This window comes from Danio aesculapii, chromosome 9 (genome assembly GCF_903798145.1).
Source record: "Danio aesculapii chromosome 9, fDanAes4.1, whole genome shotgun sequence".
Lineage (NCBI taxonomy): Eukaryota > Metazoa > Chordata > Actinopteri > Cypriniformes > Danionidae > Danio > Danio aesculapii.
In genome coordinates, this window is record NC_079443.1 from 9,482,361 (window position 1) to 9,497,156 (window position 14,796).

A 14,796-nucleotide genomic window follows, 5' to 3' on the forward strand; every position below is an offset into this window, starting at 1 on the left:
GTGCATTGTGCATTTTGACAGCTAATATTTTAACTTAACAGTGTTCATCAAACAGTAGCTCATGAAATGCTTAAAATCCTTAATACATATTACATATTCTACATTTTCCCCCGTCGCATCTCACACTTCAGCGTACTGTGTCAGAGAGCCGCACTGCAGTAACTCACCTCAGCCTCTCTCTTCCTCGGTCTAAACCCAAAAATTCATCCTCCTCCCCTCCTTCTTTTCCTTCTCCTCTCACATTCGCCAATCCTCTTACCTCGTCTCATCACTATCTTTTGTACTCTCTCTCTCTCTCTCTCTCTCTCTCTCTCTCTCTCTCTCTCTCTCGGTGAGAGCGCGCGCGCTCTGTACAAGAGGGGTGTGCGCGCCGGTGGGCGGTGTTGAGGCGCGTCAATCAGCGACGCTACAATAGCACGTGTGTCGGTCATGGTCATAGAGCGGCTCGGCGGAGGCGAGGCGACTGCAACCTGCTGATAGGAGGAAGAGACAGCCAGCAAGCGGTTACCGTCACCTTATCCACCGCTCCTCATTCACTACATCCACAAGCGCCTCTGCAACCCGACCGCCCTTTAATAATGCACGCGGAGCCAAAGCGCGTATCAGCCGCCCGCCTCTGAATGATGTATCGCACCGGCTACTACAGCACCGCCGCACCGGAGAGCACGATCCTGTAGCTGGCTGATCTGCGGGAGAAAATGTCACACTATCATTTTATCAAATGCTGTGAGTATCGAGCCGCGAGAGAGCCTCCTTTCCTCCATACATGATGTCATTTGTCAGTGATGTCATTTTGCGCGTTTACTGATTGAGTGGCAGGAAGGATTGTGTGTTGAGTAGGGTGTGTATCTGCATGCAGATCAAAATGCATTGGTGATTAATGCATATTCACCAAATGCATACATCAATTTAGTACAGTGAGACTGGACAAGCTGTCAGTGTGATGTGTGATGTGCATATGTGTGTGTCTGTGTGTGAAGTTGCAGCAGGATGCGGCATTAGTGTAAAAGTTGACCGGTGCTGATGCTGCTGCTGCTGTTGCAGGTGTGCAGGATCCTCCTCTGGGAGTCTGTCTGCTTAATAGACAGACGGGCAGTGGGTGACAGTCTGACAGCCTCCGCAGGATCCCTCTCTCATGTGTATCTTTGTTTTTGGTAGGCGTGTGGTTGTGAACACGCCTGTACAACAGAAAGTGTCAGGTATTATAATGGAGAGAGAGAAGGAAGGGGAGTGTTTTAGACCGAAACGGATGTAGTGGTGGAGAATGGAGATGCTGATGTGGGAGAAGGTGGTAATCAGGAAGCATTTGTGTTGCCAGCTGCAGATGAAAGGCAGTTGTTAAACTCGTCCTTTTGCCACCCCTCTCTTTCATCTTTATTCAGAGAGTCTAATGCCGCTTCATCTACATTGCTTTTTTCATTCCGTGTGTGTGTTTTGCTCATCTGAACACACCCACACAGCCCTCTGTCGCTTTTAGTAGATTATATTATGCTTTTGCTCTGTTTAGTTAATTTTTTTGGTTGTTTGTTTGTGGCAGTTTCTGTGAAATGGGTGTAGGGAGCACAGTACAGATACTGTAGTGTTTGTATTTATGCTGTTAATTTTATATGAGGCTTGCTACTCTTGTATCAATATTTAGAGCATGTCTGGGGCTGTTTTTGTTCCAGGAAAAAAAAACAAAACAAAACAAAAAAAAAGTGATACAAATAGTCTTGGTTATTTTTTCAGAACATCGAAATGCATTTATGACTTGCCTGTATATTGTGGGACATACCTAACACCGTTCAAAAATTTTGCTTTGCTAAATAAGATTATTGTATGTGTGTACACACATGATGACATATTTATTACTTCAGAACTATTGTAGAGCTCTTGGAGTCAACATTTGTGCCTGGAATTTCTCAGACAAGGATATGTGTTTTTGACATTTGTGTTTCTGACATATTGTGCATCATTGTGATTACAAAAAAGAAAAGTTATAATCTTCAGCATTCTGTTTTTTTAGTGGTCACATCTTGTCACTTCATGTCGAATTTCCCGTTCATTTAGATCAGTGTTTCTCAACCATATACCTGGAGGACCACCAGCTCTGCATATTTTCCATATCTGCTTCACCAAACACACCTGATTCAGATTGTCAGTGCATTAGCAGGGACTGAAAGACATGTAATGGGGGTGAGAGACAAAAGAGACATCCAAAACATGCAGTATTGGTGGTCCTGCAGAAACGTGGTTGAGAAACACTGAATTAGATGTCTTTGGTCTATGTTGAATTCATATTTTTCAAACCGCACCAGAGTTTGTCCAGAAGTTGCCTGAGATCAGCGTTGGGCAGTAGTGTCGCTACAAGTAGTGATGCTACTAGCTTAACTACATTTCTCAGTACCGTGGCAGTAGCGTCGCTACTTTCTAAATCAAATTGCTTTTCAGTAGCGAAGCTATTTTATTAGTCAAGTAGCACAGTAGCGTCCACACAAGCTACATTTACCGATTGCGGATCAATAACTAACAGCACCGACATTCACGGAGCTGTGAGGCTGGTGTCTAGCCGATGAAAGTAAATCCATATAATGGTGAGAATGATAAATGACGATTCCTTATTCTTCCTGTTTTACGGTGGTCGACAACAAAGTTTTTGGTGCATTACTGCCACTTCTGGTGAAACTTGCTTAATGGAAAGATGACTGTGGGAGAGGAGTTATTTCTGAAGCAGGATTCCTCGTGACCATACCTCGAGAAGTACGTTATGATGCAATAACTATGCTATATATATATATATATATATATATATATATATATATATATATATATATATATATATATATATATATATATATATATATATATATATATATATATATATATATATATATATATATATATATACACACACTATAATGATTATTCCAAAATATTTCCCTTTACTATAAATTACTAAAGTATTTTAAATGTGTACTGCATATTATTTACAGTAAATAACAGAACTATTCTGCCTCATATGTTTCATTGACAGTTTTATTGATCACTAAGATATGATTGACTTGAATTTAAATTTCTACGATTTAAAAATGAAAATTGTAAAAAATAGCGTAGATGTAGCTAAGCTACTTTTGCTATGTAGCTTTTAGCTTAGCTTGCTACATTTCCCAGGGGGTAGCTTTTAGTGTAGTTAAGCTTCATTTTAAGTAGAGTAGCTAATAGCTTAGCTCACTACATTTTAAGTAGCTTGCCCAACACTGATTGAGATACAACTTTTTAGGGATCTCTGCTTCCTATACCTGCATTTCCATAGTTTTAAAGACAACTGTAATGTGTTAATTTGGCAATAAGGTTACGTAGATTAGCTTTATTTAATTGTCAATACTAAATTGTATGCACAAATACAGAAAATTAATATGCAAAGAGGTTGAAATGGTTAATTTTTTAAGAAATGTAAATTTTAATGAGCATAATAATAATTTTGATTGATTGATTGACTGTAATGAGAGCAGTTGATACTCCAAATAGGACGTTTCAGTAGGATAAAATGAGTTCTTTACAACAATGAGCTAAATATGAAAGTTAATATTTACAAATTTTCAATCCCTTGCAGCTGGAAGGGCATCCGCTGCATAAAACATATGTAGTTGCCAGTTCATTCCACTGTGGCGACCCCTGATAAATCTGGGACTAAGACGAAGGAAAATGAATGAATTAATAAATTTTCAGTCCCTGGGTGTTTATTACATTGATCTAATTTGGAAGGTTGGTGTCTTTGGATTAACTCCTCTTCATGATACTATATATTTGCAAGATTAGTTTCCAAATTCATTTCAGTGCATCCAGATTCTCTGTTTTCGCAATCAAAAAATATTTCTGCCTCTACTATTTATGACTCTAATTTAAACATGTTTCTACTCCGAGTCTGATGCATACAGGAAAATTGCATTGTGCTATCATTTTCTCCTCTATATTTTGCTTCTCACCTTTCCGCTTCCTTCCTGTTTAAGCAGAGATAGGCTTAGCGGTGGCCAGTGCCAGAGGCAAACGCTGAGAGAATACACAAGGTCGCACACTCAGGTGCAAACCCAGCAGAACATTGTATGTGTATGCGTGTTGCTTTATGTTTGTGTGTTGCTCGTGCTCTTCTCAGATCCACCTCAAGGTTTGAAATGTAGTACAGGAGACAAGTGCGTGCTTACGGAAGTCTTCACGTTCAAGTTTGTCTGATCCTATAAGTCTCATGAGAGGGATGTATTTATTTATTTATTTTATACAAACTCCTTGCAATATCTGTGTATACATTAATTTGAGTATGTTTGTGTTGGAAAGACAAAGAGAGAGAGAGAGTGCTCTTTGTCTAATTTATGCTTCTTTAATCCCCAGGCTCTTATATTATCAGGAGCTCTAGTGTAAATCAATACCTGACAGCCTGGAAGCGTAGACACAGAAGCTACCCAGTAAAAGGAGAAAAGCTCACCCATCTCCTCTCTATCCCATCATTACTGTCACCCCGCTGCCTCTTTCCATGACTCATTCAGTCACACAAGTGACACATTTTGTAATCAGTCAGAGGTGTTACCAACTCAGCCAGCACCCATCACACATTGCGATCGCATATCTGTGAATGTGAATATTAGTAAAAAATGGTTATAAAAAGTTATAAAAGTTTATTGGATTATGTATACTATAAATATGTAGACACGTTTTTGTATGATGTCACTGTACCACGTTCTATTGGTTTGGTAAACAGAACATAGAGCGATGGTTCTCAGTTCTAGTCCTAGGAAGCAATGGAGGATGAGGGAATTCTGTAGTGAATTCCAATTGGTACATAGTTCATTCATGGAGTTGGTCTGCCTTCGGTGTGTCAGCTTAAACCACGGACACACAAAAAATGAAGCGTTCCAAATTATTTTGGGCAGCTCTGTGAAAAGTGGTGGGATAAAACGGGACAATTTTTCCTTTCTCAATGTGACAATTTGACCACCGTTTAAGAGAGACACGCAAAATATACATGTTGTGAAAACTGTAATTGAGAGACAGTGACTGCATTTACAACAGGACTGGAGAGTTCTGGTCCTCGAGATGAACTTGCCAGCAGAGTTTAGCTCTAAACCTAATAAAATCCTCTAAATGAGGTAATCAATCTCTTCAGGATTCCTAGAAAGCTGCAAACATGTAGATCACTAGATTCCATCTAGTAAAAACTGTTCATGTCCTTGTACAACTCGTAATCACAACTTATTGAATTTTTCAGAAAGCTATGACTTCAACCATGTGGACATTGTACCACTTGACCACAATGGATTCCTTTAGGCTTTATGTTGACAGGAATCGATAATGGCATTGAAGTACATGATACTGAGTTCTAAGACTTTAACAGCTACGAGGAAAGACTCACGTTTGAATCTTTTGAATCAGGTTTGTCGCAAAACTCTGAAGTAAAGTGGACCTTGAGGACCAGCGTTTCCAAGCTCAGGTTTAGGTCTTAGAAAAACTTTCAGATAGATTTGAAAGGCATTTTAGAAGTTAATGTCCAGTTAAAGATGCTTTTCTTTTTAAAAATGTCTGGTAAATCAGGGAGATCTGATTTCTCGAAGGTCAATGTCCTGCTGAATTTAGCATCAACTAGCTTCAACACACTTGCCTGTAAATTTTTTTTGTGGATCTGAAAACCTTGATCATGCTGGTCCAGGTTTGTTTAATTAGGGTTGGTACTAAACTCTGCAGGACGGAGGCCGTCCAAACAGATTTGGACACCTCTGCCTTTTCACATTGGTCATGGTAGTGTTGTCTATGCAGCAATGTTGACACCAATGCCAGCTCCACCCATGTGATGACAGGGAATGTAGTTTAAAATGTCAGCCTCAACAGCTCTTTGTTGCAGCATTTGCTGTCTTATATGTTTCATTTGGCTATGGCACACTCTGTAATCAGATATGCATGTAGACGTAGATCGGATGTCCTTGTATCGGATATGTCTCTAATTTAAAAACACATTAGAAAGTGGCTAAGATTGGAGGTAAGATAGGGGGTATCCTATCCTGCTTTTGCAAGGCCAACATCCTGTATATTTTGGCTTCAACACATCCAAAATGCTTGCTTGGAGTTTTCTAGTGAGTCTGAGGACCTTGGATGCTCCACTGTCTTCAGATCTGTGACCTGGAAACTAATCAGATTTTGTGGTTGAGGAACACATGGTGAGGAAGTTTCTAGAGAACCTGAGAGACATGGGTGTGTCCTAAGCTGTGAAATGAAAGACATGGGTGTATCCTATGCAGAAGTCTTTCTTTTTGAAAAACTTCATGCACAACACATTTATATTTTTCTTCACCTTCACACATGCCAGTTTTCATTGATTTACCTTTTGCACTTTAGGTAACCTTACCAACTTATGTTCATTTAAGTGATGCATGACTGATCAAGCATATTATGAAGTACAAATATGTTTTGCTTGGATTCCTCCATCCTTGGTTTCTTTCCCTGCATCCATCCCTCATGTTGTATGTTATACATTGGAGATAGAACACAAGAGACATATCAAGGAAAGGAAACAAGGTTGCACAAATAATAAATGAGAAGCACCATTGATTATCCGGTTCAGATTAGGGCAAGGTGATTTAATCATAGCTGATTTTCATACGCAATTTGCATTTGTTTATTTAGCACAGGCTTTCAGATGGAGCAGCATACACTATACAGCAGGGCTATTCAATTAGTTTGTCATGGGGTCCAGTTCATGAAGAGCATCCCAAATGATGGGCCAGAGAGATAAGACTTGCAATATAAGTGATGACACAACAGCATTTAAGAGCCCATATGTTCTATTTTTGCTTCTTAAGACACCCACGTTATATTTTTCTGCATTAAAATGTTAATATATTGTACTTTGAAACAACATATCACTGCATTGTACAATGTGGCTTTTTTTTGTTTTTTTTTTAAACAAACATTCAAATGTTTTGTATTTCAAATCAGAACAAAAGCCTTGAATTGCTTAAATAGGCTTCTTCTACATTCAGACACATTCATATGTTATGTTTTAAACTGCATAACAATTATGGATGCAACAATTATAGATTTTGGTTGTACAATTATATAGTCTGAAGAATAATCATGATTTCATGGTTATCACGTAATGTAAATTTAAGCTTTATATTAGGTGAGTATTTAAATGAACTGTTGTTATCATCTGCGTTCATACATGCATAATCATTTTAATAATGTTTAATAATTTGTCTAACATATCTTTTGTTTACATTGCACTGAAAGCCACGCACAACTCTCTCTGCTATGGCGTGAGATGTTTTCTACTGGAAGTGTCTGAAAGGCACGAGCGCATTGCTTCACTTGTGCGTGCATATTGACATATTCTTACATTGGAAATAATGAACTTGTGTGCGGAAAAGAAAAGATATGTGAATGGCCCACTGCTGTAGTTAATCCAGTGTGCGTGCATATTAGCCTCTGTGTATGAGCTCAGAACTTTAAAGTAGTGCACAGGTGGCATAACTTTGTTTAGTTGCAGCAGTTTCGTTCCGTGCAACAGAAATGCTGCATTGAAAAAATTATGATTACGAAGTTACGATTAAGTATCCAAATGTTTTCGGCTGCTCGCGCCACTTGCTTAATGTCAGGTGACTCATGCTCTGCACAGCCTTTAACTGCAGTTCGTGCTGTATTGAACAGACACATGTCACTTCATAACTTTAGCGGACGTTTTTTGAACTAAATTTATTTTTGATGTCTTTTTTTTTTTTTTTTTTGAGGTCACACTATTTGAAGGGCCGGAACAAATTTCCCCGCGGGACGCCAATTGAATAGCCCTGCTATACAGACTCGTAGTTCACTGACAAGCTATGTGAAATCTATCTGAAATGTATTATGGCTCTGTGCTGCTGCTCCATCTCTATGTAAAAATGCCACATTGAATAACATGTTAAAACCCATCCAAACTTCATAACTTACTTAAACAACATTTATGTTTGAATTCATTCCAGTTTTATTCTATAGATGTGTGTGTATTAGTCATGTTGAATTATTTAAAGAAGGTAAATCTTTGGGGATTTTTCAGAGTTGTTCAGGTTTCTTTTTGTGGGTATTTGGAGTTTCCACACAAGAGCATCCTCTGGGCTTCTTCACAGATTTACTACTGATCACACAACCATGCTTCCCTGACAAGATGTGCATGACAGTCACTTAGACAAATAATAAGTTATCTAATTAACTCTGTCATTGAAAGCTAATCTATAAAAAAAAGGTACATCATGTGCAAGCATATTCCAATCAGTCCTGTAGGCATACATGAAACAAAGCAACAATAGGGAACCATAGTGTTTCTTTACACAGTGACAACACCATCTTTTGACATGCGTAATATAGTATTTTTAGTCGTTTTTGCAGATCTGTGTGAACAGGGATTGTTTTTAGTGTTTTAATTTGTATTTAAACTTTTTAAAAAATGTTTAAAAATTACTTGAGTATATTGCTGTCATGTACTCTGGTCATTTTTTGCTGTATCAGTGATGGCTAAGTCTGTACCATATTTGGTGTGTGGGTGACAGCTGTGTTTGACTTAATGCAGTCCTCTATAAAACAGTTATGGGCTCTCTCAGTGTAGCCCATAAAGAAGCCAATAAGATGCAGACAGCAATGAATGAGGTCAAGAAGAAGCAGAGTTGGAAATGTTGGTGATTGAATAGTTGAATAAAAAAAGGGATGGATGGAAAAGCAGGCAGATAGGACTGTAAAAAGAGAAAGATGGCTGTTGGTTTTATTCGAGAAGCAGTGAAAAGAGAAGCCTCAAAGAAAGATATAAGACTGATATGGGACTGATAAAAATGCTGGAGTTCATTCCAGGTTCACTCCGTCTCATGCTGGGACCAGCATAACAGCGGCATCCCATTTCTGCCTTTTGGCATACAGTATGTGGCTGTTCTACTAATGTCCAAAGCCAAACTGCTTTCTGCTCCTCACTGCTGGAAATATATTGAACTAATTATGCAGAGACCCAGTAATTCAGACTTTTGTCATTTGTACCAAGTTTTAGCTGTGTAATGTTAATCATTTAATGTTGATGGAATGATTCACCTTTGGATGGAAGTTCTGTCCTTGACTTACCACATGTTATTTCAATCCAAACATTTACTCTCTGAAGAAGAGATATTTAGCAGAATATATTTACATACTTTACATCTTTATTTTAAAAGATTTTAAACATGTTCTAAAAGATTACAACGTGTAAGACAGACAACTGGAATGAAATCTAAACCGATATCAAATGTAAATTTCACATGCCCACAAGAACCTAATCAAATCATGAGGTACCAAATGAGTCCCACTTGTACGTTTACCATTTGAATTTTAGTTTCAATTGTAAAATTTTTTTAACATCATATAATGTTTTAATGTTATAATTCCAAACTATGGTGTCACTAGGGTTGCTTGATTAAACAAAGGACATTTTATGTACATTTTGGTAGTAAAGCCAGCTCTGTAATTAGGAATAAATCTCCAGCACCTCATTTCAGATGGAGCAGTGTTTAATATATAGCACAGCAAGCCATATTTATTGGCACAATTCTGAAATCAAAGACAAACAATCTGTAATTCGACAGCTGTTGACATTGCTTCTCAGTGAACTACAGTGTGTTGATGCTACATTTGAAAGCATGTTAAAATACTGAATTTAGTAACATTTTACTCCAAATTCACCTCATAACTTAAGTCGATAGTTTGAAATAAATCATTCTATGAAGTGATTTTTTTAGTGTCTGTGTTTGATTGCCCATATCTTTTCTTTGGAGCATATTTGAGGAGATTTACTTCTGATGACAGAGCCGTGTTTTCCTGACACAATGTGCATGACAATCACAGCTATTACTATATCGCAATCTTTAATTTCAATGAATCATGCAGCCTTAAGTTGGACCAATATTTTATGAGGATCTCTTGGACCACATATTCATTAGCCTCTTGGTTGAAATATTGTCATACATACTAGACACTGATTTAGAGTTACCAGTCCATTTCTTTCTGATACTGCCAAAGCTATCAAAAGTAGACCCTTTATAAGTATCATCAGTAAACATGAAACACATGTCGTTGTGGTTCTATCATGACACCCACAATCCATTCATAATCCCTTTAACATCTTGACCTACATTTCAAATTCTTACATCCTAGCAGTAACCACGTGTTCAACTCAGTAATTCACAATTTATTTATCAATTTTGCATGAAAACCATCAGCTATTAATCGCTGTTCATAATTTTCCTAAGCTGTAGAGTATGCCACTACTATTGCCAGGCAAAACGTAGTAGGTCAGTGTTACTCTGCGTGCCTTTAATCCACATGATCTTCACTTTTGGCTTGAGTTTTTGGATCATTTGATTCCGTGACTAAGAATTGTTAGTCTCTCAGAAATATAGCTTCATATGAGCTCAGTCCTGTGATTATACAGTATGTGCTGCCATGCTACTGTCCCACTGTCCCACATATCTGTGGCTTGCTGATAGCAGGCTGAGGGGAAGATGAAAGCTCATGGCTAATTCCCTATGTTAATGGAATTGCGTTCACGGGGGTGTTTTTCTGGGAATGTTTCACTGACTTCAGCTTATGGTTAAATCTTGTGGATCGTGTTCAAGACTTCAAAATCAGGAGAATGTCTTCCACATCTGCGATGAATGGAGCTGTGGGAATCCCTACTGCTCTTAGCCTGGTCTGACATTGCTGCGTTTGAAGGGCAAATGTTCATGCTACTGCATTTAAATCTGAGGGCTTGGGAAGTGCTGCAATTATAATACTTGGTTGTGAAGCTGAGTGAGTGCATGCCTTTAATGGATGGACTAGAAGATGAACAAACCTGTGTGCTTGAGAATAAATTTGCCTACATTTTAGGCAAAAGTTACATTACGTTAGAGATGTATTGATTATTTTTGTCTTTCTTTAGATTAGGGGTGCACAATATATTGCACAATTGTTGTTATCACATTTATTTTATGCATTTGTTGCCTAAATTTGCCTTTTACATTATTTAGCCTTGCAGAATATCAGCTTAGTATTACAGTTATTATAATTATGCTTATTTTAAGTATCGCATCACATATCCATCTCCATATGAATAGCTTTTCCAATGCAGTAAACATACTCTGTAACTCACCGAGGATGTTATAGTGCTTTTAATGTCAAATTAAGGCTGCACAATATATTTTTTCATTATCGATATCACAATGTGTGCATCCATAATAGTCACTTCGCAGGATATGCAATGCTCAATCTGAATTATAGTTGACCAGAAGCTATAGAATTGTATTTAATTACTGCATTTATATGGAATTCATATGAAAAAAAAAATACTTGTTTAAACTCTTGATTTTGACTTACTACTTCTGAAGTTGAAAATAAAACTATATTTTTACTTGCTGCAAGAATTTTTTTGATATTTGGTCTAGAAATGAGACAAAGCAATAAGTAAGAGTAAGAAAAGCATTTTTTTGTGACTGTTTAATTTCTGTACCTGAATACTGTCCCCAGAAAACCATCAAATAGTGCTATTAAATAATCTTGTATAACTGTATCGCAATATTTATCACAGAAAAATAACATATGTCTCAATGTCAGATTTTTTCCAATGTCATGCAGCCCTATGTCAAACACTCACTTAAAATTTGATAGAGTTAAAAGCAAGGTCGTATGGCATAGATGATTAAGAAAAAGTGTTTTTATATCACATTTAAAGTAATTTAAAAGTAAAGTTAACAATTATGTTTTAGATGTTTAACCGTAGATGGAAATGACATTTTTAGCACCACTAAGTGTAAATTTCATTTTTGAACTGCCATTTATAAACCAAAAAATGTTCAAATGTTACTACACTAACATTTTACTTTTAGAAAAAGGTCAAATTAAGGCAACACTATATCATTTTGCAACCATTTAACTTCATTTTCAAGGGGTTAAGTTGTTTTTCTCAAGTTCGGGCATTGGGCAGTGTCAGGCCATTAGTGAGTGTCTGTAAGGCTAGTTTGTTACTCTTGTTACTCATGTCAGAAGGTGTTTGCCTGATTCATCATGCAGAATCTGTTGACGGTGAAAGGGAGTGCACAAACACTGAAGTGACGAAACTAAGACTAAGCAAACGATGCAAAGTCAAGAACACAGAGAATAGGGCTGTATAATACTGGAAAAATTAGACATTGCGATACATTTTTTTCTTTACAATATATAGACCATTTTAAGGGCTGTAAACAATAACAATGGTCCTAATGTATTTCCTGTATTACATTTTAAATTTTCATAGCCTCCTAAACTCCGAAAAGGTCCACATATTGATGAATAACGTTATGGAAGCCATTTTAACATTAAGGTATGATTAAATTGCCTAATGTTACAGTTCTGAAATAGTTTGGTAACAAGCAAAAATGTTTGTGGGCCAGTGACATCGCCGCATTGCATATCTTGCGATGTGACTATTGCGGACGCACACATTGCGATATCGATGCTGAAACTATATATTGTGCAGCCTTAACAGAGAAGCTGGCTCTCATTTTATCTAAATTCTTAAATATCTACGATATTGTGAGCAAGAATGCTGTGAAAAGGGTACGCAAGCGCTGCTTTGTTTATGGTTTATATGTGTGCAGCACTAGTTCCGGTTTTAACTTTGTGGAATAACAATACAGATACTGCTGTCTGCAGGTATTGAAGGATATAACCTCTCACACAGGTTCAGAATGTATTATCTAGTTTCAGTCATCCATTTGGTGTGTTCATACACTGCTTTTTGGTTCAGACTGGGACCAGATGCAGCCAACAAAAGGTGAAAACACAGTCAATTTTCATAGCTGCTAATTCTTTATCGTAGGCTTGGTTTGTCGTGGGCTTAACAAACATTTCTGTAATGAGAAAAAAAAATTCTTTACTTACAGCGTCCCTTGTGAATGTGTTACCTGATTGGTGGTGTTAAATTAATTTAGCCAGTATCATGTATTTCCATTATGTCAAGATTGTTGATGGTGAAAACACACAATCCTCTCAATCCCCCGATGCTTCATCGTGTTAACCATAACAGTGAAAAAGAGCTGTAACCCCCTTGTGGTATTGGCTACTGCTAAATAAATGTGTGTTTATGGATGTTGTCACATGTTAGGTGAGAGTCCAGGAGTGTGAAGACGTTATCTGGATCCTCTGGGGGTTTGTGTGCCGTAGCTCTTCTTTCTACAGTAACGTTCCTGGGGAGAGACAAAGGAGAGAAGCCGCGGAACTGATTTTTTAGGGTAATTGGATTCTTTTACGACCAAAGCCTTATTTAACTGCTGCGCCGGAGCTTATTTTAAAATGTCTTTAATCTTCACTGTCTTATCAAAGAAGAAACTGAGTCAGCATAGAGAGAGGGAGAAAGAAAGGAAAAGGACAACAATGGAGGAGAAATGGAAAAACTTTGCTTTTGCATTCCGTTTTGTTGTAGATGTTGGGGGGAGATGTTAAAGTGAGGGCAAACTAATGAAACTTTTCACTTTCAAAACATTTGATTTGGACATTTGTTCATTCATTCATTCATAAAATGGAAAAATACAGTTAAAAAGTGCTGTTCTTTGCTATTTTATTTCAATATTTAATATTTATTTTATGATTGAGTAATGCAATAGGAGGTGTTTAACTATTAAACAGTAATATATCATTTAGAATTCTCCCAGCTATTGGCATGTCTTTGTTTGCCTCAATTTAGTTTTGTTTTGGGATCAACAGTTCATATCTAGATCTCATATATGTTTTAGTTGTTGATGTCCAGAGGCTGTTTTTACCTTTAAAAAACATTCTTCTCAAGTTCATGCATTCCATATGCCACTTTGGCAAAGTGTACTACACAGTAAGCCAGACTACATGCAAATCAGCTCTCTGAATGATGACGTGTTCCTCTGTTGCTCAGTGTCCGTTTGTAACAGGTGTGAGGCTGTAAGCAGATAGTGATCTCTATCAGAGCAGATTGAAAGCATCAGTCATGCTCTCTTTCTCTCTTCAGCCGGTGTGTGATTATCATCACCGCTCAGAAAACACAAAGAAATACACAATGTTGAAAGTAAAAATCTTTATCAGTTCTTTTGTCTTGATTAAAATGGCCACAAGGCAGATGCACTCACTTCAGCTGTATTTATAATAGATCAAAGACAAAGAACTTTTGGTTCTCTTCTAGGGCCTACTCCCACACTATGCTATCCAAATTGTGGCCAGGCCTGTTTCCCGGATCGTTTGAGAAGTGTGTGCTCCGAATCGGGCTCAGGCACGATTCAGTTGGCCAGCCCTGGCCGGTTCTAAGAGGTGTGCCAGAGCGCAGTTCACTTGGGCTCAGTGTAGTGACATAACATTTAAGGGACTGTTTCATATAAATTTATTAATCATTCTTACTGTTCAATGAACGCAAACTGTTGTAGATTATTAAAGAGACAAACCCCTCACTGCACCACAGCTGCACCTTTAGCAAACCTCTTAATTCCTGCAGCACGAGGACTTTTTGATTGTTTATGAGTGTCAAAAGTGGCTGATCTGTTCGGTGAAATATTTTACTGCATGTCACTGCATCTCAAACGACTAAAACGATATAAAGAAATGTCCACTGTGCTGAGCTAGAGCGCTTCTTACTAAACAGCATCGATGATGTAAGCGCACTCAGGTGCGAATGCAATGTGAGTGCGGGCCATCGAGGGAGACTGGAGGGGGGACAAGTGTGCTTCGACCCGGTTCAAGGCAACTTTACATAGTGTGAGTATGCCCTTAGTGCTGCTCATTTGGGTAAGGTGCCATATACACTGCGTC

The 14,796-nt window shown here is 37.8% G+C and overlaps 1 protein-coding gene across 1 annotated transcript in view; it reads left to right on the forward strand.

The window, feature by feature from the left end:
• The first annotated feature begins 430 nt into the window (after positions 1–430).
• The window catches only part of myo16 (myosin XVI), a 255,324-nt gene continuing 240,958 nt past the window's right edge, over positions 431–14,796 (forward strand). The window contains 1 exon segment of the mRNA XM_056464750.1: positions 431–726. Coding sequence (XP_056320725.1) covers positions 699–726 — 28 coding nt within the window. The 5' untranslated portion in view covers positions 431–698.